This window comes from Rhodotorula toruloides (genome assembly GCF_000320785.1).
Source record: "Rhodotorula toruloides NP11 unplaced genomic scaffold Scaffold2, whole genome shotgun sequence".
Taxonomy (NCBI): domain Eukaryota; kingdom Fungi; phylum Basidiomycota; class Microbotryomycetes; order Sporidiobolales; family Sporidiobolaceae; genus Rhodotorula; species Rhodotorula toruloides.
Genome location: NW_015622962.1, coordinates 664,634 through 689,417, shown reverse-complemented (window position 1 = coordinate 689,417; position 24,784 = coordinate 664,634). Strand labels below are relative to the sequence as shown.

Below are 24,784 nucleotides of genomic sequence, written 5' to 3'. Positions count from 1 at the left end.
CCAGGGGTTGCCCGGTCCAGGCTCTCCCCCTCGCTTCTCTCCCTCCGCGCTACTCTCTCCTCTCCTCTCCTCCTCTCCCGCTTCTCATGCCATGGTTGCTGATACGCTTCTCCAGCTCGCTACCTCTGTGTGCCAGGCAGTCTCCCGTCGTGCGTCCCTTCTCCTCCTCCTTCCCCCACTTGCCCCGCTCTAAACCTCGGGAGATGCTGACTTCGCTCGATTGGCAGGTTTGGGCTGGACTGCCTCGTCTGACTTGCTCAGGCTTCCCGATGAACTGCTCTACCACATCTGCGTGGACGTTGCCGAGGCGGACAAGCAGGCGAGGATGCGAGGCGACTGGAGTAGGCAGGTCCCCGTTCCTTGTGAAGCCGGCGCTACTAAACGATTGCATGTCGACGCAAATGACAGTCAGAGCCTCGCTTCGATGAGCCGCACCTGCCGCCGCCTTCGAGGGCCAGCTCTCCGCGCCCTTCTCGACGACCCGTCTGAACACATCTTCGAGGGAGTCGATAAAGCTGCGGCAACTCGTCAAGACTGGGCCCGGCTATGCGCTCTCGTCGACCTCCTTCGCGCCAAGCCACATCTCGGACAGTACATTCAGCACCTCGACGCTCTGGCAGAAATCGCGTACGCCAAATTCGCGGAGCTCAATTCCACCTGGCCGGCCGAGGTAGACGGCGTTCTCGTCCGCTTGCTCGCCATGAGCCCAAACCTCAAGAGCATCGACGTCTTCCCGGTCAAGAAGAAGGACGTGGCCAGCATGAAGTGGCTCGACGTGCTCAGAAAGCTTCCCTGACTCGATGTGGTCATCGTCACCGACCCGTCGCCCAAGTACACTCTCCGCCACATCGTCTTCCCCTTCCTGTCGTACAGGAAGATACCGTCGAGGGTGCGGATCTCGATCGAGAACTTCCAGTGGCATGGGCGAATTCTCGCCCATCACCGACACGCGGCCGTCGTCGGCAACACCTCGCTTTCCATCACTGAAGGCGGTCTTGACGACGCCGACTCATGGCGGCACCTTCCCCTCTCCTGCCCCAAGCTCCAACACCTCACCCTTGCACCGCCTGCACTCCCACTCTGCCTCTCAAAAGGCCTCGCCCCCTCAACTCTCCAATCTCTCACGATTCGCACGTCAGCTATGCTCATGGAGCACGCCGTCAAGGACAGGGACCTGCTCGAAAAGTTCTGGATCGACCGGTACCAGCCCTTCCTCGCCGCGCTCCACCAACTGCCCGCACTCGAGCGCATCCAGCTCGATCTCGCACCTTTCAACGCCGACGTCCTCCGAGCGCTAGGTCACGTTGCGCCGGCTCTGCGTGAGCTCGTCTTCGATGGTCCAGCCTGGCGAAGCACCGCCGTCCGCGACCCCGAGACCGACGTCGACATCCTGGACGCCATCTCCTCCCTCAACATGCTCCGGCGCGTCGAGCTCCTCACAGTTCCCGACGACGACGAGCCCGACGTCCTACCGGCGACGAAGGCGTACTGCAAGACACGCGGGATTGGGTTGTTAATCGTGCCGGAGGCGTTGGAGGACGAGGAGGACGAATCCGAAGGGGAGGATTTCGAGGACGACGAGAAGCGGAGTGGAGATGTCATGGGAGAGGCTGCAGGCGCGCAGGCGTGAGATGCGTGAGAGACGTATCTGCGCGTTCGAGGGAGGACGTGCGGCCGGGGAGAAGGTTCCCTTGCGCTTCGATTTGGAACGCGCAGCGACCTCTCTTGTACTTCGCACGTTCCTTCAACACGCACAACGACCATTGGGAGAGCGAATGTTTGGGCTTCTTCTGCGGAAAGAAGCAAGCTGTTCCTTCACCTCGCTCGCTCGCACACACGGCTGCTACTGCTGAGTGCGACTGCTGGGCTTGTCGCGCGTGACTGAAACCTTCTTCCGCTCGCCGTACTGCCTCTGCAGGTGCGCTGTCTTCGAGTTCTCCCCCTCCTCGTCCTCATCAGCTCACGGCCCTCATCGCGCAATAACAGCTTCGCAAGACCCGCCGACAGCCGCCTGTCCGCCATACATCCTCTACGAGCCAGCCAGCCCCAAAGCGAGCCGCCCATTAACCCCGCGAGCCATGTCGTCTCCGATTCTTCGCCTGCCGGAAGAGCTGCTGGACTTGATCAGCGGTTTCGTCGTCGAGCTGGAGGGAGGTGCGTAGTCGACCCGCAAAGCCTTCAGGAGCACAGCTGACCCTTCCGCGCAGATGGCGTCGTCACGACCCTCGCGCTTTTCTCAACTTGTCGCCGACTCCTGCCCAGTGCTCGCCGCGCACTTTGGTCCGACCCAACACGGAGCCAGCGCCTGAGAAACTGGCATCAAGCTCTGCACTTCCAGAACACCCTGCTCAAAAAACCGGGACTGGGCCGGCTAATCGTGCGACTCGACTGGCTCGTCGACGTCCAGTCCGCTTTCTATCGGCAAAAAGTCGAGGAGTTATTGATCGAGAACTGGACCCGGCATCTCCTCTCGACATGCCCCGGTCTCCGTTCGTTGGCGGTGTTCCCCTGCGTCGACTCCAAGTGGCCGGCGGAGCTTGCCTCGCTGCCGTCGCTCCGGCATCTCACCGTCGCAGCGCGAAGCGTTGTTCCCTGGGTTGGTGAGGATTGGATCAATCACCTTGACTTCCTGGGCACTCTCGACGTGTCCCGTCTGGTCTCCTTGACCTTGCGCGATTTGTATCTCGAGGAGCCCGACCCTAGCCCCGAGATTGTTCTGCCGCCTCTTGCCCTTTGCCTCGAAGAGATCGACTTGTTGCCGGAGGCGACGTGGCGTCTCCTGCCGCTGTCCTTGCGCAACGTTCGTCGGCTGACGGTCAGGCCGAGGAATTCTACCGGCCTCGACTTCGTAACCAGCCTCATCCCGCCGGAGCTCGAATCTCTCGTCATCGAGCCGCTGTTCAGCATCGACACCATGAGTGACAGCGTAGCCGACCATGACGAGGAAGACATGGACCACCTTTCCTTCCCCTTCACTGAACTCCGAGAACTTCGTTACCTTCGCCACCTCGTTCTTCGCTCCATCCTGATCGATTTCGACGACTTTCAGCTCCTGACCAAAGCAGCGCCCAACCTCGAGTATCTTGATCTGAAGAATAGCAGGTGGGATGACTACTGGTGGGACCGCCCGCCCAACAAGGCCAACATGATTCTGTCGAACTCGCTCGACGGGCTGCCTTGTTTGCGGTTCCTCGACCTTGGCTTCCTTCCCGTCGCCAACTACCGCTCCCCGATGCGACCTTTGACCGAGTACTGCGCCGAGCGCGGTATCGAATGTCAGTGGAGACCGCTCGCAGGACCGCTGCCGGGCCACGAAGAAGCGGGGAATCCTGGCGAGATCATCGACCCAGGTCCGCTCGACAAGCAGGATGAAGTCGGCGCCGATCTTCGGCATCCTCGCGCCATCCTCCAGCGAGAACCGCAGCTCGGCGACGTCGACCCGTCGGACGCACTCGTTGAGGATCCGTTCGGCTGGGCGCCTTCTTCGCGCGAAACGACACCATTCGACGAGGTCCTATCCAAGAGCTTCCTCGAGAACGTATCTAACTTGTCCGACGCCGACTCGTCGTCGACACCCTCTCCACCTTCTTCGCCCGACTACCTTCCCGCTCCTCTCGACGATCCTCGCCTCGCATCCGATTACGAAGCGCGCGATACGGTCGACGAGCCGGACGAGGAGCCGTGGTGGGACTGGCGCAGACCTTGCGACTTTGAGGCGGCCGACAAGGCGTGGATGGAGCTGGAGAAGGACGTCGAGGCTGGGACGTTTCCCTTCCCGTAGGCGCAGTAGGCTGTCGAAATGTATCTGAAGGTGCCAAGTCAAGCAAGAGAAGCGAGCGCAAGCTGACGAAAGCGCGAGCCGCGAGTACGATGCAGCTTCTCCTCTCGTTAGGGATCGTCGATCTGCTCGGCGAGGTTTATTACATCGCGTTCCACCAGATCTACTCTTTGCGCGTCGCCATCAAGTGCTTGCTCGTAATGCGGCCGAACCATCCAGGACTCAACACGATGGTCTGCGTCCCGTCCAGCACGAGGGCTGCCAAGCAGGGCGTCAGTAGCGTTCGGGGAGCGATGTAGACAGAGTGGCTAGACGCACCAGGGCCCTCCGCCTCGTCGCCCGCCTCGAGGTTCTCCAGTAGGTACACCGGCACGTCAAGTCGTCCCGTATCCTCAAAGTAGACCGACGCCTTCTCGTGGCACTTGCTCGCCTGGCCGTCCTTCTCCACCTCGCGCGCAAGGGGCTTGAACTCGAGCTCCCTGATCTCCTCAAAGACGCTCTTCCCGAGCGAGTCGAACGACTTGCCGACTCCCCTTACGCGCACGTCGTCGACGATGATTGGCGCATCCATCGAGAAACCAAACTCCTGCTTGTAGTTCGCCGCGAAAGCCTTGGCAAAGTCGAACCCGTCGTCCGGCTTGCGCGTGAAGAGCGCCGAATCGGTGCCCTGGTACCGACAGTTGAGGAACTGCTGTACCTCGATGCGGTCGTCGGCGAATCCTTGCTGCGAGAGCGTCTTCTTGACCTGCTGAGAGAGCTCGTCAAGACGCGCTTGCAGGCGACCTTGCGAGCCGTCGGCGCCCCAAATCTCCGAAGACGGTTCTTGCCGCTCGAAGACGCTGCGTGCAGGTAGAGGTCAGTATTGCTCGTCGTCCGAGGTCTGCAGACGACGAACCGCTCGGCGAGCTGTGAGAGGTTAGTTGTCAGTACGATGTGCAGCAGAGGAAGCGAGCGGACATACAGCCATGCCGTACGCCGACAGAACGGACGAGAAGCGGTGGATGAGGACTGTGCGCGAAGGGACCGTCAGCTTCTCTTCCTCTTGCGGAAGCCATCAAAGCAAACGCACTCGTCGATATACCGAGCGTCTCCGCCAGCGCACACGCATGCTGCCCCCCCGCTCCACCAAAGCAACTCAAGATATGCTTAGACGTATCGTACCCTCGTGCTTCCGTCAAGCTCCGAATAGGCCTGCACATCGTCTCGTTCGCGACCTTGATGAACCCGAACGCGACCTCGTCGAGCGAGAGGTTGTTGCCCGTCTCGTCGTTGATCTGCTTGCGGAGTTCTTCGAGCGCTGAGCGCGAGGCCTCGATGTCGAGTGGCTGGTCTTCGGTCTCGCCGAAGATCTGAGGGAAGTGAGAGGGGAGCAATCTGCCCAGGACGAGGTTGGCGTCGGTGACGGCGGGGTAGCCCTGCTTGCGGTAGCAGGCCGGACCTGGATGAAAGTGGTCAGTCGACAAGCTTGAGTGATCATGCGAAAGCTCAACGCACCAGGATGACTGCCCGCACTCTCCGGGCCGGTAACAATCATCCCATTCCGCCAGAACAACCGCGATCCTCCTCCCGCTGCGACCGTGTTGATCGACAGCTGAGGCGACATAACAGTGATGCCGGCTGTTGTCGTCTCAAAGACCGTCTGTGGGCATCTCCGGTGAGCTGGAGTGCGAAGCGAAGAAGCGGAATGCGCAACAGACCTCGTACTCCCCGTCGAACCGACTGACGTCCGTCGACGTTCCGCCTGTCGGACGTAGAAAAGATGGCAGGGAGGGAAGCGAGCGAAAGGAGCGTTCGGCAAAGGTCAGCAAGCAAGAAGTCGAGCAAGGAACTAGGTCGACGCACCCATGTCCAGTCCGACCACTGGCCTGCCGCCCTTTTCCCAGCTCGTCAACGCGTACCCGACGACGCCTCCCGCAGGACCTGACACTGTACGGCGGGCGGAAACTCAGCAACAAGCCCAAGCAGACGAGAAGGAAGGCAATGCACGAATACTCTTGAGCCCGCTAAAGTCGCTGACGTCCGTCAATCCTCCATCGCTCCGCATGAACTCGACCGTCGTCTCCCTCTGCGCCTGCTCCTTGCTCTTCGTCTCCCTATAACTCGTCTCCCTCAGACTCTCGTCAAATCCGCTGAAGAAGCCGTCGATGTATTCGTGCAGGACGGGGGTGAGGTAGGCGTCGGCTGTGGTGGACATGCCGCGTGCGACGATGCGGATCATGGGGAGAGAAGAGGACGAGAGGGAGATGTGTTCGAAACCGATCTTTTCGGCGATGCGGGCGATCTGCTGCTCGTGTTCTGTGAAGCTAGCAACCTTCAACATATGCGCTTGCGAACCCTCTTGAGAGGGTTGAGATACGCAAGAGAAGGAGGCGACGCACCAGGGTAGGTAAAGGCGTGCATAAGGACGATCGCAAGCACCCTGATCCCGTCATCATACAGCTTCCGCAAGTCCCGCTCAACCTGTTCCTCGTCCACCTTCTTGAGGATGTGGACCGCCTCCCCGCTCATGCCTTTCACGACGCTGCCCTCCGTGTGCTCCGCCCCGTCGTACCCCTTGACGACCTTGCCCGCCTGGTCGAACTTCACCGCCCGTTCCGGGTGCTTTGGGTCACTCGTGTATCCAAGCAGCGTCACGCGCTCGTCGACCTCAAGCACAGTCGAGTACAACACCGACGGCCGCTTGATATCGAGATCAAAGATCCGCGGCCGCGACTGGTTGCCGATCAGCAGGAGGTCCTTGAAGCCCTTTGTGACGACAAGCGCGTGTTTGGCGCCTTTTCGCTCGAGGAGGGCATTGGTAGCGACGGTTGTTGAGAGACGGATGGAGTCGATCTTGTCGACCGGGAGACGGTCTTCGCGCTTGTAGGTGCTGCCGGTCGCGATCTCGAGCACGCGGCGGACGCCCTCTACATCCGTGTGCTCGTCAGCTATAGCACAGCGGGGAGAGGCAGAGTACGGCGCACCTCGTGGGGCGTCCTTGTAGTGTCCGGGATCCGACGACAGCAGCTTAAGGATTATCTCCTTCCGCTCCTTCTGTCCCTCGACAGGCCAGCTCGCGTGTACATCCGAGAAGGTGCCGCCTGGTAAGAAGCGAGAATACGGTAAGGAGTTGCGACGCAGTCGAGGGGGACGAGGATGCGGAGGGAAGACGGAGTATACGGCGAAGACGCGTGAGAGAGCTGAACTATGCTGCATGACGCTGGAGCAGGGAGCGCACCTCGGTCCACAGCAATCTTAATGGAGCGGTCAGGGATGCTGGCGGGCGACATGGCGTCCGAAAGTCAAGCGGAGGAGGGGACGGGAGGTCGCGGTGAGCTGAGGCCGGGCGCAAGTACGGTCAGGCTGGTCCCTAGACGCAGGAGGACGACTATCCACTCACTTGCAGGGCTTCGGAGACGGTGGACGAGCCAGACGAGCGAGATACGGTCGGGAAGTGGGGTGAGGTGCTGAAGACGTCGAGCGGCGACAGGCGGGAGTTGCGCGGACAGCTCGTAGCAATCAGACAGCGCCAGTCGACTCAACGATCGTGCAGTTGGAGCAGTAGAGCGATGTGAAGCGACGAGGAGACGAGCGAGGCGGCACGGAGGCGACGGCTGAGCGACTCGCACCTCGCGGGAAATTCGCGGCCAGGCTCAGTAAATCCGAAGGTGGCTCAGAAGCATAGCAGTAGTGCTGCCACTGCTTCCCGCTGCGGTCGAAGTGAGCCACTCGCGACTCCGCCTCACGGAACGACCAGACCAAGCTCGCTCTCCACTCTCATCGCTCACCTCGCTTGCTGGGGTTGTAGCACCGCTATTGAGACTCAGCTATCGATGCCGCTCAACGCGCACGCCGCCGCGCGCCTCAGGTCGAAGAAGCGCGGGTCCTCCTCGTCCCGCACCGCCTCCTCGACTACCGCCTCGCCAGCGCCATCAACCAGCTCGAAGAAGGCCGCGCGCTTCCGAGATGCAGCGCCGAAGGATCTGAGGTGGAAGAGCATCGTCTTGCCGGCGGAACTGGGCTGTGACGACGACGGAGGACTGCTCGAGCTGGATGAGGTCGAGGGTGTTGATGTGGTCTACGAGGATGGCAGGGTAGCTTTCAAGGTGCGTGCATTCTATTCTCTGCGTACTGCTCTCAGGGCTCATGACTTTCTGCAGGTCCGGGAAGACGAGGACGGCGAGCCGCCCGCGAAGAAGAGCAAGAAGGGCAAAGGAAAGGCTGTTCAGCAAGACGACGACGAGCCCGAATTCGTGCCCATCGACCAGGCACAGGAGTCCGAGGGCGACGAGCCGAAGTTTGCGGAGGATGAGCCACTGTCGTTCCCTGACGAAGAGCTCGAGTTCCCGGACGAAGAGGCGGGAGAAGCTGGCGAGGCAGCGGAAGGCGAGAGCGTGAATGTTGCAGAGGAGAAGAAGAAGGCAAAGAAGCAGAAGAAAGACAAGGGGAAGAAGCGGAGTCGAGATGAGGCGCAGGAGAACGGTTCGAGTGGAGGAGCGATGGAAGAAGCGGCAGACGAGCCTCCCTTCGATGGTGCGTGTTGCTCACATTCGACGACGGTCGGTCTCTGACGGTTCTGCGCCTGCAGTCGAAGCTGAACTCCCGGCTTGGTCACACATCCCCCTCGCCAACCCTCTCTACCGCGCCCTCGCCGAACTCAAGTTCACCAAGCCGACCGAGATCCAGGAGAAGGCGTTGCTAGTCGGAGAAAACGCAAAGGCGCAGGCTGAGGGCGAGGACGAGCAGGAAAAGTCGGCTTTCGACACTGCGCCAGCAGGCCGCGAGCGCGACGTCGTCGGAATCGCGCAGACCGGTTCCGGTAAGACGCTCGCCTATGGTCTACCCATCCTCTCGCACATCCTCTCCCAGCCCTCGCCATCCTCGTCGCCCGCCGACTCCGACGACGACGAGTCTTCCCTCCCGCCTACCCGCCTCGCCGCCCTCATCCTCTGCCCAACGCGCGAACTCGCCCTCCAAGTCCGCACCTCCCTCTCCTCCCTCGCCGTCCGCTCTCTCCCTCTTCGCACGCCCTCGCCCGAAACCGAAAAGCTCGCGCCTGAAGACCCGCGCAAGCGCAAGAAGGGCCGGTTGGTCCAGGTTGTCGCGTTGACGGGAGGGATGAGTGTCGAGAAGCAGAAGAGGCAGTTGGAGAGGGGCGCGGATATCGTTGTTGCGACGCCTGGACGGCTGTGGGACTTGATTGGCGAGGTGCGTCGAGCCGAGCTGAGCTTGCGACTATGCTCGACGAAGGAGTCAGACTGACGCTTGTCAACATCCCATGCGGCCGCGCAGAGCGACATGCTCGTGCACGAGATTAAGAACATCAGATTCCTCGTCATCGATGAGGCAGACAGGATGATCGAGAACGGCCACTTCGCTGAGCTCGAGAGCATCGTCCGCCTGACTCGCCGGGAACAGTCAGTCCTGCACCTGACTCAAGATCTTCCGAGCTAGGGCTGACGTTTGGGACCGCAGGGCGACTCCCGATGACGGCTTCGTCAACGACTTCGATACCGCCGTCACTTCCCGCTCGAACGTGACCACCCTTCCCTGCCGCCCGGACATGCGCACCTTCGTCTTCTCCGCTACGATGTCGAAAGAGCTGCAGCTCAACCTCAAACGCAAGGGCGCGCCGAAGAAGTTTGTCCCGAAGGCTGTCGAGGGAGAGATGACCAGCCTCGACGACTTGCTCGAGCTACTCGACTTCCGAGACCCGGATCCCGAGATCATCGATCTTTCGCCGGAGCATGGACTCGTCGAGACGCTCAAGGAGTGCAAGGTCGAGTGCTTGGCGAACGAGAAGGTGAGCCGTCGACCAAGTCTCGGTTGGTGCGCTCGCTGACATACCCTCACATGTCGCCTCATAGGACATGTACCTCTACCACTTCCTCCTCCGCTACCCTGGCCGTACCATCGTCTTCCTCGCCGCCATCGATGGTATCCGACGACTCCACCCTCTCCTCACGCTTCTCAAGGTCAACGTCATCCCGCTTCACTCGGGCATGCAGCAGCGACAGCGATTGAAGGCGCTTGACAAGTACGTCACCCCGTACCTCGGAAGATGCATCGGAAGTATCCTGACGCCTGCTTGCTCGCACAGGTTCAAATCGTCGCCCGATGCCGTACTCCTCGCAACCGACGTCGCCGCCCGCGGTCTCGACATTCCTTCCGTCTCGCACGTTGTGCACTACCAGCTCCCTCGAGCGGCCGACACCTACGTCCACCGATCTGGACGTACGGCTCGTGCGGGAACCGAGGGTTTGGCGTTGCAGCTTGTTGCACCCGAGGAAAAGAAGGTGCAGAGGATGTTGATGGCGAGTCTTGGGAAAGGTGCGTGCGGGATCCGCAGCGGGGCTTGACGCGTCTCGCTGGAGCTGACCTTGACGTCTGCGGGCCGCGCAGACATTGACCTCCCCACGCTCCCGACCGATTTCTCCATCCTCGACCAGCTCAAGAAGCGTATCGACCTTGCCAAGGAGATTGACCAAGCTCAACACCGCGCGACCAAGCAGGCGCACGAGGACAAGTGGCTGCGCGAGGCGGCCGAGGCGATGGAGATCGACCTCGACGACGACCAGGAGTGAGTTTCGCACCAAGCGCACCCAACGTCGATGAGCGCTGACCAAGTCTTTTTGCAGCTCCGACGGAGATGGCCCGCAACGCTCGAGCAAGAAGCAGCGCGGCCAAGCGATTGCTAGCGCTCGACAGCTCAAGGCCGAGCTCGACAACCTGCTCAAGAAGCCCCTCATGGTCCGCGGCGTCTCAGCCAAGTACCTCACGACACGCAGCAAGATCGGCTTGGTCGACCAGCTCGTCGGCGGAACGGGACACTCGAAGATCTTTGGCTTGTCGACCTCGTCGGCGCTGGAAGACCTTGCGGCCGCGCCGAGGACGAAGGAGCAGAAGCGGGCGGAGAAGGCGAGGGAGACGAAGGCGGAAGAGGCGGAGGAGTAGAGTCTTCGCAACTAGCGGCAGTGTCCTCGGTTCCGTTTGACTGGCTGAGAGGGAGGGAGACAAGGAGAGAACGAGTGTTCCAGCGCACTATCCGATGACTGAGCGAGACATACTACGCTTCTAAGGCCTGAAAGACGTGTGAGAGAATACAGCATGGGGAATCGAGAACGACAGGGGAAGGCGGTATCGGCAGATGCAAAAATGATGGAAGAATAAACAGATGAAGCGGGAGGGCGTGACGGGAGCGTGATCAAGGCAACAGCGTGAGGAGGAATGAACAGGGTTTGACGAGAGGGACCGCATCAAGCGCTCAGCCTCTCCGCGGAACGAGACTGCCGGAGCAGATGCCGCGAGCGCGATGTCGTGCGAGTGCGTCGCCTCGAGCGAAGCCTTTGCCGCTGTAGGCACGAATAGGACCGTCAGGAAGCGAGTCGACCAGCCAGGGTGTCGGTCGGAACGCACCAAGGACACGGGAAGGGCTTGTTGCCAGAGTGGATGCGCTCGTGCCGCCGCAAGTCGTGCTGCCGAACGAACGATGCGTCGCTGTGAGCAGAGAGCCGTCAGCGTCGCGTAGCTCGAAGGAGACAGGGAAGCACGCACCAGTCGTCGTGCGGGCAGACGAACGGCTTGTCCTCGAGGTGCGTCTGGATGTGACTCTCGATCGCGCTCTTCCTCGGGAACGAACGTCCGCAGCCTTCGATCAAGCAGCCGTAGCGCTTCGACACCTTCGTGCCGTCGGCAGCCGTGTGAGCCGGCACTGCGGCGTAAAGCGACTGGATGACCTCGCGCGGGACGGAGCTACGCGGCTGTCCTGGTTGAGCTGGCGGACCGACGGCGTACGTGATGCTTGCCGGTGTCGCGATGTTGCCGTTGCCGTCGCTCACGAGGAAACCTTCGCCATCGTCGTCGGAAAGCAGTGGAGAAGCGTAGGGCGAGACGGCGCGGTGGATCTGCGGGACCGGCGGCGAGAGGTTCGCGCTGAAGACGGACTGGTGCTCCGTCTGAGGCGACTTGATGGATTTGGGCTTCGGGCCCGGCCTCAACCGCCGTCGGCCAGTAAGGCAAGGAGCGGAAGCGACCGTTCGAAGTCGCTTGCTCGTGCGCTGCGACTCCTCGGCTTCTGGTGAAAGCGCGATGTCCGAGTCGTCCTGGCTGAACACGTCCACCTCGCGCGCACGCTTCGACGGCGTCTGCGCCGCATCGGCGTACGGGTCGTAGAGCGAGTCGAACGTCGCAAGCTTGCGCTCGTAGTCCTCCGTCCTGTCATGCGAGACGAAGACGTTCGTGTGCGGCTCGTAGTCGGCCATCGAGCCGGCGGGACCTGTCATGCAACGTACGTGTGGGTTGAAGCGCTGGCGAGTCGGGGTGGTCGGGACCGGCGGGAGAGGGAGAAGAGGCGGGCCCTGCGAGCCGGACCATTGCATAGGCGGCGGGGGCGCCTGCACCTGCGATGCGAAGCGAGTCGGGTACGAGAAGTTCTTGCGACCTGCGCCGTACGCCGAGTCTGGAGGAAGCTGCTGCTGGCGCTGCCGACTTGAGCGGCCGTAGCTCATCTCGTCCTCGGCAGCTGGAGTAGGTGCCGCGTAACCGTACGTGACGGAGCGCTGTCGGCCTGCGACGTCGGGGAGAGGCGAGTGGGTGGTCGCGGCTGAGAAGGTCGAGCCGACCGATGTAGCTGGGAACATCGGAGCGGACGCCAAGCCGTCGTACGCATCGTACTGCATACCCGTGTCGGGCGATGGGTCGGAGAGGTAAGGCGTTGAGGGGGAGGAGAGCGCAGAAGGAATGCCAAAGGTCGGAAGAAGAAGGTTCGCTCCACCACTCATGCCGAGACCGATATTGAGCGTGTCGACCGCGCCGTGATCGAAGATGTCCTTCTTGTGCACGTCGAGCTCGTCGACGGCCGCCTCTTCCGCCAGGCCGACGTTGTAGAGGTCGGCGAAGCTGAGCGGGCCCGTGTTCGGTACCTCGACGTAGCCCGTATGGGGTGTGCCGAAGGTCGCGCCGGTTGGTGCAAAAGTCGATTGATCCGTAGAGACGGGCGTGAGGGGCTCGTACATGGCCTGCGCGTCTTGCTCGCGAGCCTGAGCAGCGAGAGCCGAGCAAGATTTGGCCTTGTTGATCGTGCGAGTCGGCAGCGCCCTCGTTGGACGGAAGGAAGTCTCGGGGACGGGAGGAGGCGGAAGACGGAAGGAGGAATAGTCGAAGCTGTCGAAGCCGGCCGTCGCAGGACGACCATCGCCCGTCACGCTCCGAGTGCGCCGAGTCTGCGACGACGAGAGGTGCTGCGAGGTGCCGAGGTAGCCGTCGTGACCGGTCGTCGCACCCTTGGCCATGCCGTAGCTGCGCAAACCGAGGTCGTCGGCTCCGAATCCTCCCATCGTTTCCTGCAGATCGTCCAAGCCCGAGATGCCCATGCCGAGTCCTGTCGGCTCTGGCACGACGACCTGGACGGCGGTGCCGGGACGGCTGCCCGAGACTGACATGCTCGCGGATGTGTAGCTCGCCGTGCTGCCGACGCTCAAACTCGGCATCATCTCGTTCGTCACGCCGCGTTCACTGCTCACAACGCCGCTGTGCGAATCGCCAGGCGTCATGAGAGAGGACTGCGGCGGCGGAGGAATGGGCGAGTCGATGGCAATCTCGGGCGCGGCGAGTCTGCCTGTCCGGCTGTCGACGCGAGGCTTGCCGACGATGAGCGGAGAGGTGAGGAAGCCGCCGTCGCTGCCGACGCCCATGAGCCGCGTCTTGAGCCTGCCGTCACGCGTGAGGGACCGAACCGGGACTTGGCTCCCAGACGAGCCAAACGGCGAGTCGAGGTCGTACAGGGAGAAGGGGTTCGACGAAGTCGACGCTCCGAGGGTGCTGGTCGGGTCTGCGACATGGACAGAGGGCGCGGGGGCGAGAGAGTCGGGGAAGTGGGTGTAGTTGGATGAAGAGTTGCCGAGCGGTCCGGTTGTTCGGGAGGGAAGGGGCCCAGGATCGGAGAAGATGGTCGAGTCGACGTCGAATGCATTGTTTGGCAGGAGCGTATGGGACTCGTCGAAAGGCTCGTTGCCGTATGAGCCGAGGTCGAATGACGAGTCGAGGTAGTAGGCCATTGTGACGACTAGTCGCTGGGCGCAAGACGGGGGTCAAAGGGGTGTTGTCGTCTCGTCGCAGTGGTTCTGCGAGCCGCACGAGTGTCCGTCAGCGAGCCTTGCGATGGGTAAACAGGCGGGAGACACTCGAGGCGGACTCACAATGGCCGTCCCAGATGGAGCCAAATTGCACGAGCCGATCGAGGGCGACCACAGGCGTCGTGGAACGAGTCGGGGACGGCTGGGCGAGGTCTCGGGGCACTGTGAGCGGGTGGGAGAACGGACGACGACGAGCGCTCTGGCGACGAGGGGAGGACGTAAGGCGAAAGGGCGAGGTTCCAACCTCCAGATGTTGAGGCAGTTTTCTACCGGGGACGGAAGGAGCCGGGGCGCTGGCAGGGGCTGTCGAGGGTGCTCGGCGTCGTGGACGAGCAGGTCGCGGGCTGGCTGGGGCGGAGTTGGCGCGGGTGGCAGCGGTGCGGGTGCGGGCGAGGGAGAAAGCGCTGCAGCGGAGTCCGCGCTGAAAGTGGGTTTCTGATGAGACGAGCGGATCCTCGCAGGGCGAGACCGTCGACTGCCCATCGCCCGCTCGCCCGCGCTTCCTCATTCGGGGTTCCTCCCGGAGTCCGGCATGCACCGACGCAGCCCTTGTCCTCGTCGCCCTTACGCCAGCGCACTCGTCAGCGTCCTTCTCGCCGAGTCTTGCGTCCCTCGACATCGCTCCTCGACGAGGCGCATCGACAGTCCGCAGGAAAAGCTGCCCAAAGCCGACTTTGCAATTCCTTCGACCGCCGGTCGATCCGCGTCGCGCGCTCAATGAAAGCGCAGTTCTCGAGACAAGCTTGAAGCGCTCTGACAAGCAGCCAAAGGGGAAAGTCGAGCGGAACGGTTGTTCTCCGCCTCGACCTCGTCGACGACTGCCCAGACCCCTTCTTTCCGTTCCTCCGACTGCGCCGCGTTGCAGCAGACGAGCCAGACTCGCCGGCAGATCGAACAGAGCGTCCGGCAACTTTGCGCGAGACTGCTTCGGAGCGTTCGAAGATTCGTCGTCGACCCGCAGCGACGGCGTAATGAAGCTGGCCCGATCGGAGCATCGGTGCGTTCTGCGGCTACGTAGCGAGGGAGAACAGCGCCGAACGAGCGGAGAGTGACGAGAAGGAACAGGCGAAGGAGAGAGAGAGAAAGCCGGTCCTCACTCGCGGAAGGTCCGCGGATCAGCTCGTCGTCGTTGCTCACGAGCAGCGACGGCAGTGCAAACAGCTTTTGCAAGAAGCGAGAGAGACGGAGCGCGACAGACTACATGGAGAACAGCGTACAAAGCGCCCCGCAAATCTTCGCAACGCTCACCGCCTTGCTCCCCATCCTCCGTCCCGCTCACGTCCTCCGCCTGCACCAGCTCGAGGACCGTACCCGACGCCGCCACCACGGGGCGGAGCCGGAGGTCCATCGAACCGCCTATCCGGATGCCTGAAATCCCTTCCACCGCCTCCGCCGCCACCGCTGGGCCCATCCCGCCGGTCATCGTCGTCGAAGCGCCGGTCAGGGTGACGGAAGTCGCGCTTCGGCGCCGAGTCACGCGGAGGTGGCGTCGGAGACTGGTCGCGCCGCCTTGGAGGCGAGTCACCGCGGCGACGGGGAGGAGGAGAGCGGGAGTACGAGGGAGAGCGGCGGCGAGTGCTGCGAGGCGGAGGGGAGCGCGAGTCCGAAGGGCTGCGGTCCCTGCCGCCACGGCGAAGAGGGGGAGGAGAACGGGAGGGCGTGCGAGACCGTGAGCGGCTGCGACTGTCGTACGACCTCGCGCGCGAGCGGTCGCGGCTGTCGTAGGAGCGGGAGCGGGATCGGCCGCGGCGGGGAGAGGGAGAGCGCCGGGAGGACTTGCGGCGGGGGTAGCGCGAGTCGTCCGAGGAGTAGTCGGAGGATTCGGAGAGGGACGAGGACGAGAGAGAGGACGACGAGTCCGAGTCGGAGGAAGACGATGCTCCGCCGCCCGTGACCTGTGCGCGGCGCTGCTGCTCGAGGAGGAGCGCTGGCATCTTCTTGAGGTGCTCGCGCATGTTCTCGGTGATGGCGCCGAGGCCGATGGCGGTGAAGAAGTTGATCGAGAAGCGCGTGTTCTTCGGGTTGTCGATCGGGAAGACGTTGCCGAGGTACGGCTGGAGCGACTCGTCCTTGAACCGGTCGACGAGGCGCTTGAGACCCATGCCCTCGAGCATTTCCTGAAACAGGATCTTGACGAAGATACGCGACGACGACGTCGTGTCGTCCTCGTTCATTTTGACCGCCTCGAGAACCGTCCACGACATGGCGTCCGTCATCAGGAGGTGGCCGAAGAAGCGGGCGATGTTGCGCAGGCGGTTCGTCTCGTAGCGGTGGATCGTGGCATAGTAGTTGACGAAGCACTGCTCGTACGCCGTCGCCCACACCTGGTTGATCTTGCAGAACCGCTCGCCCATCAGGCCGTAGAACTTGCTGAACGTCCGCTCCTGCGAGCAACACTCGATGACCATGTTGCACAGCTCGACCTGCGGGCGCGACATCGTCAGCTCAAGGAAACGAGTCAAAGTGAGCACTTGCGCGCACCTCCTGGCCAGGCGCAATATCCAGCTTGAGCAGCTTGTGCGTCGCCTCCTCGAAGTCGAGCGCCGACATGATGGTCAGGTAGATCGTCCGACGAAGGTTGACGAGGTTGGCGCCCGTCTGGTCGTGCACGTCGACCGTGCCGTCCGCCTTGATGCCGTCGTCAATCTCGCTTTCCTCGTCACTGCCCTCCTCCGTGTCGCCCTCGTCGCCCGAGCCTTCCTCGTCGTCCGAGTCGCCGAGAATCTCGCGCTTGATCTCGGCGTACGCCTCTTCGTTCTCCTTGAAGTTCGGATCGAACTTGAAGATGTCTGCGCGGGGAGAGAGACTAGTCAGGCAAGTCGACAGGAAGCGGAAGGGCCTTGGTACGCACTCAGGGTCTCCTGCACCGTAACCTCGTCGTCGAGCGAGATGCGGTGGGTGATCATGTCCTCCTCCTCGACAAGGTCAAGCCCTTCGGGGATGATAGGGTTGTCCTTGTACTTGTCCTTGCGGACCTGAAAGAGTACCTCGACCATGTACTGCACTCGCTTGTCAATCCCGCTCTCGTTCAGGATCGTGCGGAAGCGGTCGAAGATGCCGTTGTTGGCGCGGGCCGAATGTTCGGCCAGGAAGGCGCCGACTTCGCGCATGAACGAGACGGCAATCTCGACCGAGTCGTCTGTCGGCCGCTCGAGCAGGAGGACGAGCATCTGGAGCGCGAGGACCTCGTGCGCGACCTGCTGGTTGACGAGGTGGGCGAGGAAGGTGGTCGTTGCGGTCATGGTCGGCTTGTCGTTTCGCGTGTAGCTGCGGCGGAACTGGTGGATGAGGCGGTGGAGAAGGAGCTCGCCGACTTGCGGAAGTTTGGTGTTGATGATGGCGACGAGGGAGGCGAAGATGGGGGTGAAGGGGAGGGAGGAAGCCTGGGCGCGCATGACGGATCGGACAAAGAGACCCTTTCCGCGGATCAGGTTCTCGCCGAACAGCTGTGCGAAGAGGGTACGCGTCAGTCACCGAGCGAAATAACCGGCACTGCAAGACGAGCGCACCTGCGGCACGATGAGCTTGATGTTGGCCGTGTTGACCTTGTTGATGAGACCGTTGATACTCTTCCTGAGCGCCTCCCACGTCAGCCGCTGGTAGTCCTCGCCCTCCTGGTCGTCCTGTGCCTGCTCGGCCATCATCGCGCGCAGCCTGTGCGGCGGGATGTAGGTCCCTCCGCCCCTCGTCAAGGCCATCTTCTTGACCTCGGCAGCCGGGTCGACCTTTGGCTTGATTGAGATAGGTGCGCGAGAGCCCTCGGCCTCTTGCATGGCGCGCATCTGGCGTTCGCGCTCCCTCAGGCGGACAGGGTCGACATCCTGGAGGCGGGGGAGAGAGGGGGCGCCATCGCGGCCGGCAGGACCAGGCGAGGACGGGCGGACACGGCGGGCGGGTGGTGAAGGCGAGCGGGACTCAGGCGACCTGCGTACGCAGCGTCAGAGCGTGTCAGCGGGCGTACGGGACTCGTGCTGATGAGGAGGGGGAGGTGGTGACTTGCCGTTTCCTCGACACGCGCGGGCTGTCTGCGGGCGACGCCGAGCGTTCCCTGCGTGGCGAAGGATCCCTCGACATGGCTGTGCGCTGCCCAGAGAGCCGTCAAGCAGGAGACGACGTTGTTGGCGGAGGCAAGGAGCAACTTCGCTCTCGACGACGACCCTATCTCGCTCGTGGGCAGCTGGAAAGGCCGATGTGGGCTACTGTACTGAGGTGAGTGGTTATGCGAGGCTGCGCAAGCTTCCCACGCTGATGACACCTCTCCTGCTCGCAGTTGGCTGTTCTTCGGCTGGTACTGTCTCCTGTGGTCGCTCTTCCTCCTTGGGCTGCGAGTAGCGTGCGTCAGTGCCTTTGTTGCGGATGGATCTACCGCTGACAGGCGTTCCCACAGGCGAAAACGCTACTCCCGCTCGCCAGCATCCCAACTTCCACCGCCGCCCCTCCCTGCATCCTCGGCACCGGGCGTCTCGATCCTGCGACCACTCCGAGGACTCGACTGCAACCTCTACGAGAACCTCGAGGCGTCCTTCTTGCAGGACTACCCCAAGTTTGAGATCATCTTCTCGGTCGCGGACGAGGCAGATGCCGCGATCCCTATTGTCGAGGAGTTGCGGCGGAAGTACCCCAAGGTGCCTGCCAAGCTGATCATCGGTGCGCAACGTTTCTCAGTAGAGACGGAGCAGACAAGCGACCTGACGAGCGTTTGACAGGCGAGGAGATTGTCGGCGTCAACCCGAAGATCAACAACCTCATCCGCCCATACCGCGCGGCAACTCACGACCTACTTTGGATCCTTGACTCGAACGTCCTGACCTCACCTCAATGTCTCTCCCGCTCCGTTCCCCTCTTCTCCCAACCCGCTCGAGGCGGCCGCCAAGTCGGTCTCGTCCACCATCTCCCGTTTGCCGTCTACCCCGACACGCTCGTCGGCTCCCGCGTCGAGCAGGTCTACCTCTGCTCCACGCATGCCAAGATGTACCTCGCCATCAATGAGGTCGCCATCGCTTCGTGCGTTACGGGCAAGTCCTGCCTGTACCGCCGAACAGACCTCATCCGAGCTTCGGAGCTCAAGCGCCAGCGAGGCAAGCTGCCGCTTCCTCCGCCTGGCGTCACAGACGAGCCTGGACTCGCTGCGTTCGGTCAGTACCTGGGCGAGGACAACGAGATTGGCGTTGCGCTCTGGGAGGAGCTGGGGCTGAGACACGCGATGGGTGTCGAGGTCGCTGGCAACGCGGTCGGAACGATGTCCTTCGGCAAGTATTTCCGCAGGCGAGTGCGGTGGATCCGAGTCCGCAAGTACATGGTGACGTGAGTCGCGGGTGTTTCCTTCCATCCGGCAGCCGCTGACCTCGTCCCTCCTGCCCACAGCGCCTCGACCCTCGTCGAACCGCTCACCGAAGGCGTCCTCACCGCCATCCTCGGCGCGCTCGCCTTCAAGCACCTGTTCTCCGTCCCCTCGTGGCTCTTCATCCCGCTCCATACCCTCGCTTGGTATCAGCTCGACGTCTCTCTCTACCGGTCCCTGCTCCCCGCTTCGCCCGCAACGTCGACCGTCACTCGACCTCCGGCACACGATGGCCCTTCCTTCGCCTACTTCAAGGCCTGGGCGCTGCGCGAGCTCCTCGCCCTGCCGATCTGGCTGTTCGCGATGCTTGGCGACACAGTTGGCTGGCGGGACGAAGGAACTGTCTATCGCGTGCAGCGGGATGGGAGCGTGAGGGCGCTGAAGGACGGCGAGAGCGAAGCGCTGGTCGAGCGGCTGTGGCAGCGGATTTCGACGAGGTGGTTGGCCGGAAGGGGCGGACTGAACGGGTATGTGACGCTCAGCCCGGACGACGTAGAGGCACGGGCATCCTCGCACATCGAGCCGCGGTAGAGGAGTAGCAATAGACGGGCGAAATGCAGAAAGACGTGTTGTCTCGCCCTCGTCTCGTCGCGGCGCAAGGGAGTCTAGTGTCTACTACTGCTTCGATTTCGGACTTCATCGTTGTTCGTGTCGTGCTTTTGAGCATCTACGAGGGCTTGGGTGGACATCATGCGTGTAGGGCAGGACGGGGGCGAAGCGAGGAGAGGGGGGAGAATAAATCGGCGGGTGAAGAGAGCAATCCGGAGGAATGGCTACATGTGGGGAGTGCAAGCGAGACCGAGCACCACTGAGACCCAAGAAGAGTGGAGAGGAGGGAGAGGGGACGAGTTGGTGAGGGGGGCGGGGCGAGCTTGGCGGAGGGGAAGGTGGCGGCCTGGACGAATCGTTGGGTTAGCACAAGCCCAACGGGTTATCAGAGGGATGAAGCCTGCTCACCTGACTATGTACAGTGCAGAACAACAGGAGGGTGGAAGAGGGAGGAGGAAGCCGCCGAGCTCGTTTCGGGAGGACGGCTCGCGATCACCTGCCAGCCACAGCAGCGGCCGCCGACTGCCTCCTCGTCGACCTGCGCGGAGGCGATTGCTCCGGAACAGGAGCAGGCTTGACCACGCTCGAACGACGAGTTGATCGGGTTGCTGCTGTCGAGCGTCGAGTGCGAGGAGGCGGAGGCGAGTTCGAGACTTCACGCTCGTCCTCGTCGGACCGATCTTCCTCCTCGTCCTCGTCGAGCTGCACATCGTGAACCAGAGTGGCAGCAGGAGGCGTGGCGGGCGAGGTCGACGACACGCGGCGGACGACGCCAGGCGGTCCGCACCTGCGGAGCAACTCGGCGCCTTCAAAGCTGGGCGAGCCGAGAACGACAAAGTTCGGGTCCTTCGCGCCCTTCTGCTCGAGTGAGGACTTGCCGCTTGAGCGCATAGTCGGGACGGGTTCGGGGAAGTGCGCTGCGAGGTCGTCGCCGAGGAAGGACGAGAGGTGGCCGAGTTGCTTGGCGTGCGCGGCGAGGAAGTCGCGGGCGACTGAGATAGGAATCCAGGTGCCCTCGACACCGGCGTCGGAAGCCGCAGGGACGCGGAAGGTGTCGGTCTTGACGAGGAGGCCTGCGAGGGCGGAAGCGCGCTCGAGCGGGGACGAGAGAGCGGCTTGAAGGAGGACGGTTGCGTTGACGTAGTCCGTGTCGAGGCGACGCAGGAGCGGCATCGTACGAGCCGTAGCCAAGTCCGTTACCTCGACCGAGAAGACAACGATGCCGCGCTGAATGATGGTGGCGACAACGAGCGGCTCGAGCGGGATGACGGGCTCCATGACAACGTTCGTCGAAGCCGACTTGGGCGAGCTCGACAGGTTCGACGAGCCGCGCTGAGTCGATCCCGCGAAGATAGTCGCGGACGAGGACGTGCGGGACAAGGCGGGCGGTGCGGGCGAGGCAACGCCGCGTCCGCTCATCTTGCCAAAGTCGGCGAGGACAGGGACTCTCGACGACGATGTACGACGCGGCGACGGGATGGGCGAGGTGAAGCGGAGAGGCGAGTGAGGGTGCGACGAGCCGGTGAGGAAGGCCGTTGCGCTCGAACGGGGTACGGTGAGGGTGAGACCGCCGCCGATGCGTGGCGAGGGTTTGGGAATCGGCGCAGGCGGCGAAGCCTCCTCGTCATCTCCGGCCCAGGCGAGATCGAGCTCCTCAAGACCAATCGTCTCGGGCGCCATAAGGTCGACAGGTGCGGCATGCTCGGCATCGATGTCGTCGAGCATGTCCATGCTGAGCGACCAGTCGGTCATTTCGGGCGGCGAGGGAGCGGGCTGCGGGACAGGAAGGCCGGTCGCGAGCGTCGAAGGCGAGACGAACGTCATCGGATCGAAGGCGTCGCTGTCGCTGCCTGACGACCCTGCTGAACCGGCGCGCACACCTGCCAGAAGGCGGGAGTCGAAAGCTGGGACGGCAGAGGACGCGCGAGACGAAGGTGCGGAGGAAACGGCCATCTCGGGCTCGTCATCTTCGACCTTGACCGTGACAACCTCGTCCTCCTCACCATCCTCCTCGTCGTCTGCGAGATCGACGTCGTGGACAAACCCGAACCCGTCTTGCGCGCGCTCGACCTCTTCGTGCCCGACAAAATCGAAGTCGACGGCAGCGAAGGCGTTGTTGAGTGCCGGCATGGGAGACAATTCGAGCGGGAGAGGCGAAGGAGGGGGCGCGAGGTGGGCCGAGTCGCTCTTGTGGGTCGGCGACTCGTGCGCAGCGAGGTTGATGAGCGTGTCGGTCGACTGGGCGGGGTCTGCGAGGCGTTGCGAGTCAGCACACACTTTTGAAGGAACGAGGCGGTTCAAACGCACCGCTGGAAGGCGCCTCCTGCTTGACATGCGACCTGCTCGCAACAATCACGACATCTCCATCCTCGCGGTCATCGTCGTCCGCGCCCGAGAACCCGCCGCAAAGCGTGACCCTCATCCCAATCTGCGAGATCGTGCCCAGCGGACCCTTGACGACCTCGATACCCTCTTCCTCGAGCGCCTTCTTCTCCCCCGCGCCGACCTTGACATCCTCCGCGTCCTCCTGCAACTCCTTCCCAGGACTGCGCGGAGTCGTAGCAGGCGTATCGACGCTCGCTTCCTCCCCACCAGCAGGCGTGACAGCCCTCTCCCTCTCCCTCCCAGCTTGCGCCTCCTTCCTGCGCTCCATCACAGCTGCCTGCTGCTCGAACGCCTTGGCCAACAGCTCAGCCTGCGCCTCCTCGCTCGTATCCGTCACAGCAGCCGCTCCAATCGTCGCCGAAGCTTCGACCGAACTCGCACCCGTCCCTGCAGTAGTGTACGATTCACTGCCCCACTCAAAATCAAAGTCGTCGCCGCGGAGCATGGCTTCGTGGAAGTCGTCTTCGGAAGTGGGCGAGTCCGAGGGCGGAGTGACGGCTGTGGCGAGGCCGGCTGATGTGGTAGGTCGGGAGTCGGTCGCCGAGGGTGAGGGCGCGTCGTCCATGACGACGTCGGGAGGGGAGGGAGCGTGTGTAAAGTGGTGAGAGAAGATGTTGGGTGCGGAAGCGGAGAGGTGCAGGGGTGTTGTGACGGGCCGCGCGAAGGGGAACGACGTGCCCGAGCTGTGTGCGAGAGAGAGGATTTCGGGCGAGACGGCGGTGTGAGGGGCAAGGGAGGTGTCGATGTTCGGCGTGGGGGCAGTCGAGCCGGGAGTCGAGGCGGCAAGGAGAGACTGGGCGAGAAGGGCGGACGAAGAGGCGGAGGAAAAGGTCGACGAGCGGTACGGGAGGGACGAAGTCGAGTACGCGTCGTCGTCATCGTCATCAATCGCGTTCGACTCGACGCTCCCAGCACGACTGAGCCCCTCGCTTCCCGCCCTCCGAACCTTCTTTTTGTTCTTCCTCCGCCACTCGGCCGCCTCCCCCGTATGCCCATCCGAATCGTCCACCTCGTCCAGACTCGTCAGTCGCAGCTTGAGCTTGGGGATCCCGCTCCGCACAGGTGCAGACGACGGTCCGCCGAACGACTGCGAGCGACGGTGTCCTCCTCCTCCTCCTGGTGGTCCCGCCAATGCGCCGGTCGGAACTCGCGGTGCGGCGGGGATCGCGACGGGCGTCGAGCTTCCGGACCCGAGCGGGCTGGGACCAGGACCGGGCGTAGCAGGCGCGCCCATGGCAGCCATCATCGCGCTCGACGCGCGACGCTTCCGCTTCCCTCGTCCCATGCCCTCCTCGTCTCCGCCCATCGCGTCCGCCTCGTCTTGAGGGGTATTGAAGAGCGTCGAACTGAGTGCGAGAGCAGGCGGGAGGGGCGCAGGGTGGTGTTGGAGGGGTACGAGTCCGCGAACATACAAGCCGTCCTTGTCGCTCGGCGCTAGTCCCGCCTCGCGCCTGCACCGCACAAACGGGTCGTCTGCGCCGACGCCAGGCCCAAAGACCTGCGGGTTAAGGTACCACAGCGTGCCGCGCTTGACGGCCGGTCGTTGTTCGGCGTGAAGACCGACCGCGCGCACTTCTTCGGCCGTGAGGGCGCCGACGAGCTCGAACGGGACGAGGAGAGGGGTGTAGGGTGGTTGGGCGGCGGATGCGCGAGAGACGTGCGAGCGAATGCAGGTCGAGACGTGCGCAAAGGGAGTCGTCCCGCTGCGTGAGCGAGGCGGTGTCAGCACGGCAAACTCGAGATGAGAGCGGCCGCACGCACGCATTCTTGAGCCAGTTGCGCTCGAGCATGACCTCTGCGACCTCCTTCGGGCACAACGCGCGGTTCTCGAACGCGTGCAGGACGGCGCAAGTCGCCATGAGCAACTTGTCCTCGCGGTCCTCCTTCCTGACCTTGTCCTCCATCTCGAGCGTCGGGAAGCCCAGCTGGTCCGGGATGAGTTGGCGAGGATGTCGGCGGTCGGACGAAGTCGTGTCGGGGACGTAGGAATCGACGAGCGGGAAGGCGGGGATGCGGGAGAGGGGCGGCCGCATCGACGCGGGACGGTAGCCGGGTGGCGCATTGTCGGGCATGGAGAAGGACGGTGCTGCTGGTGCTGGCGCAGGCTTGACCGACTCGACTGGCGCGGGTGGGAGGTCGGGAAGGACGAGCGGAGCGGGTGACTGTGAAGTCGAGGCGGCGGTGGTGGCGGCGGCGGCGCCCGCGGGTCGGCGTGACTGTGCGAAGCGAGTGTTGTGTGACTCTGCCGCAGCCTGCTTGGGCGACGACTGGGCCGACTGGGACCCTTGCGGCGGCGGAGTCGCCTTGGTCCTCGTCCGCGAGGGGAGCGACTTGACGAGGCTGCCCGCCCGCCTGCGCGTGTTGTGCACAGGCTGTGGCTGATCCTGCGTGTCCCCTTGCACCAGTGTCTGCTGCTGCCTCGTCGACCGTGCCATCACAGCAGCCCCTTCACCTCCTCCACTCGATCCAGCCGCAGTCGTCCTGCCGCTCGAGCGCGCCGGCGGCGGCAGCACCACGGCCTTGTGTTTGTCCCTGTGCGAGTTCTGCTGCTGCTGCTGGTCCACCGCTGCAGGCCCTTGCATGCGACCTTTGGAAGAGACGCGGGCTCGAGCCTTCGAC

General features: G+C 63.2%; 8 protein-coding genes across 8 annotated transcripts; 4 read left to right on the top strand and 4 right to left on the bottom strand.

The window, feature by feature from the left end:
* Positions 1-91: 91 nt before the first annotated feature.
* RHTO_02954 (uncharacterized protein) lies at positions 92-1,630 on the top strand (the record flags this gene model as incomplete). The annotated part of the gene is made up of 3 exons (XM_016416626.1): positions 92-149; positions 228-775; positions 833-1,630. 3 exons carry the CDS (start codon positions 92-94, stop codon positions 1,628-1,630), a joined length of 1,404 nt encoding a protein of 467 aa, XP_016276345.1.
* Positions 1,631-2,078: 448 nt separating this feature from the next.
* RHTO_02953 (uncharacterized protein) lies at positions 2,079-3,781 on the top strand (the record flags this gene model as incomplete). The annotated part of the gene is made up of 2 exons (XM_016416625.1): positions 2,079-2,154; positions 2,208-3,781. The coding sequence occupies 2 exons, from the start codon at positions 2,079-2,081 to the stop codon at positions 3,779-3,781; spliced, it is 1,650 nt and encodes a 549-aa protein (XP_016276344.1).
* Positions 3,782-3,941: 160 nt separating this feature from the next.
* On the bottom strand, positions 3,942-7,047 carry RHTO_02952 (5-oxoprolinase; the record flags this gene model as incomplete). Its single annotated transcript, XM_016416624.1, has 12 exons — positions 3,942-4,036; positions 4,097-4,617; positions 4,674-4,684; positions 4,740-4,786; positions 4,848-5,216; positions 5,273-5,417; positions 5,476-5,519; positions 5,621-5,704; positions 5,765-6,073; positions 6,157-6,684; positions 6,742-6,858; positions 6,996-7,047. The coding sequence occupies 12 exons, from the start codon at positions 7,045-7,047 to the stop codon at positions 3,942-3,944; spliced, it is 2,322 nt and encodes a 773-aa protein (XP_016276343.1).
* Positions 7,048-7,590: 543 nt separating this feature from the next.
* Positions 7,591-10,711, top strand: RHTO_02951 (DEAD (asp-glu-ala-asp) box containing, RNA helicase; the record flags this gene model as incomplete). Its single annotated transcript, XM_016416623.1, has 9 exons — positions 7,591-7,863; positions 7,918-8,290; positions 8,346-8,965; positions 9,050-9,174; positions 9,233-9,560; positions 9,625-9,794; positions 9,858-10,087; positions 10,160-10,337; positions 10,396-10,711. The coding sequence occupies 9 exons, from the start codon at positions 7,591-7,593 to the stop codon at positions 10,709-10,711; spliced, it is 2,613 nt and encodes an 870-aa protein (XP_016276342.1).
* Positions 10,712-11,021: 310 nt separating this feature from the next.
* Positions 11,022-13,812, bottom strand: RHTO_02950 (metallothionein expression activator; the record flags this gene model as incomplete). The annotated part of the gene is made up of 3 exons (XM_016416622.1): positions 11,022-11,109; positions 11,174-11,254; positions 11,312-13,812. 3 exons carry the CDS (start codon positions 13,810-13,812, stop codon positions 11,022-11,024), a joined length of 2,670 nt encoding a protein of 889 aa, XP_016276341.1.
* A 1,322-nt stretch (positions 13,813-15,134) lies between these two features.
* RHTO_02949 (cell cycle control protein, Cwf22) lies at positions 15,135-17,964 on the bottom strand (the record flags this gene model as incomplete). The annotated part of the gene is made up of 5 exons (XM_016416621.1): positions 15,135-16,313; positions 16,372-16,679; positions 16,742-17,336; positions 17,400-17,814; positions 17,903-17,964. 5 exons carry the CDS (start codon positions 17,962-17,964, stop codon positions 15,135-15,137), a joined length of 2,559 nt encoding a protein of 852 aa, XP_016276340.1.
* A 115-nt stretch (positions 17,965-18,079) lies between these two features.
* Positions 18,080-19,762, top strand: RHTO_02948 (ceramide glucosyltransferase, glycosyltransferase family 21 protein; the record flags this gene model as incomplete). Its single annotated transcript, XM_016416620.1, has 5 exons — positions 18,080-18,099; positions 18,161-18,223; positions 18,278-18,537; positions 18,597-19,194; positions 19,255-19,762. 5 exons carry the CDS (start codon positions 18,080-18,082, stop codon positions 19,760-19,762), a joined length of 1,449 nt encoding a protein of 482 aa, XP_016276339.1.
* A 510-nt stretch (positions 19,763-20,272) lies between these two features.
* RHTO_02947 (transcription regulator HTH) lies at positions 20,273-24,747 on the bottom strand (the record flags this gene model as incomplete). The annotated part of the gene is made up of 3 exons (XM_016416619.1): positions 20,273-22,029; positions 22,088-23,868; positions 23,927-24,747. The coding sequence occupies 3 exons, from the start codon at positions 24,745-24,747 to the stop codon at positions 20,273-20,275; spliced, it is 4,359 nt and encodes a 1,452-aa protein (XP_016276338.1).
* Between the last annotated feature and the right edge of the window lie 37 nt (positions 24,748-24,784).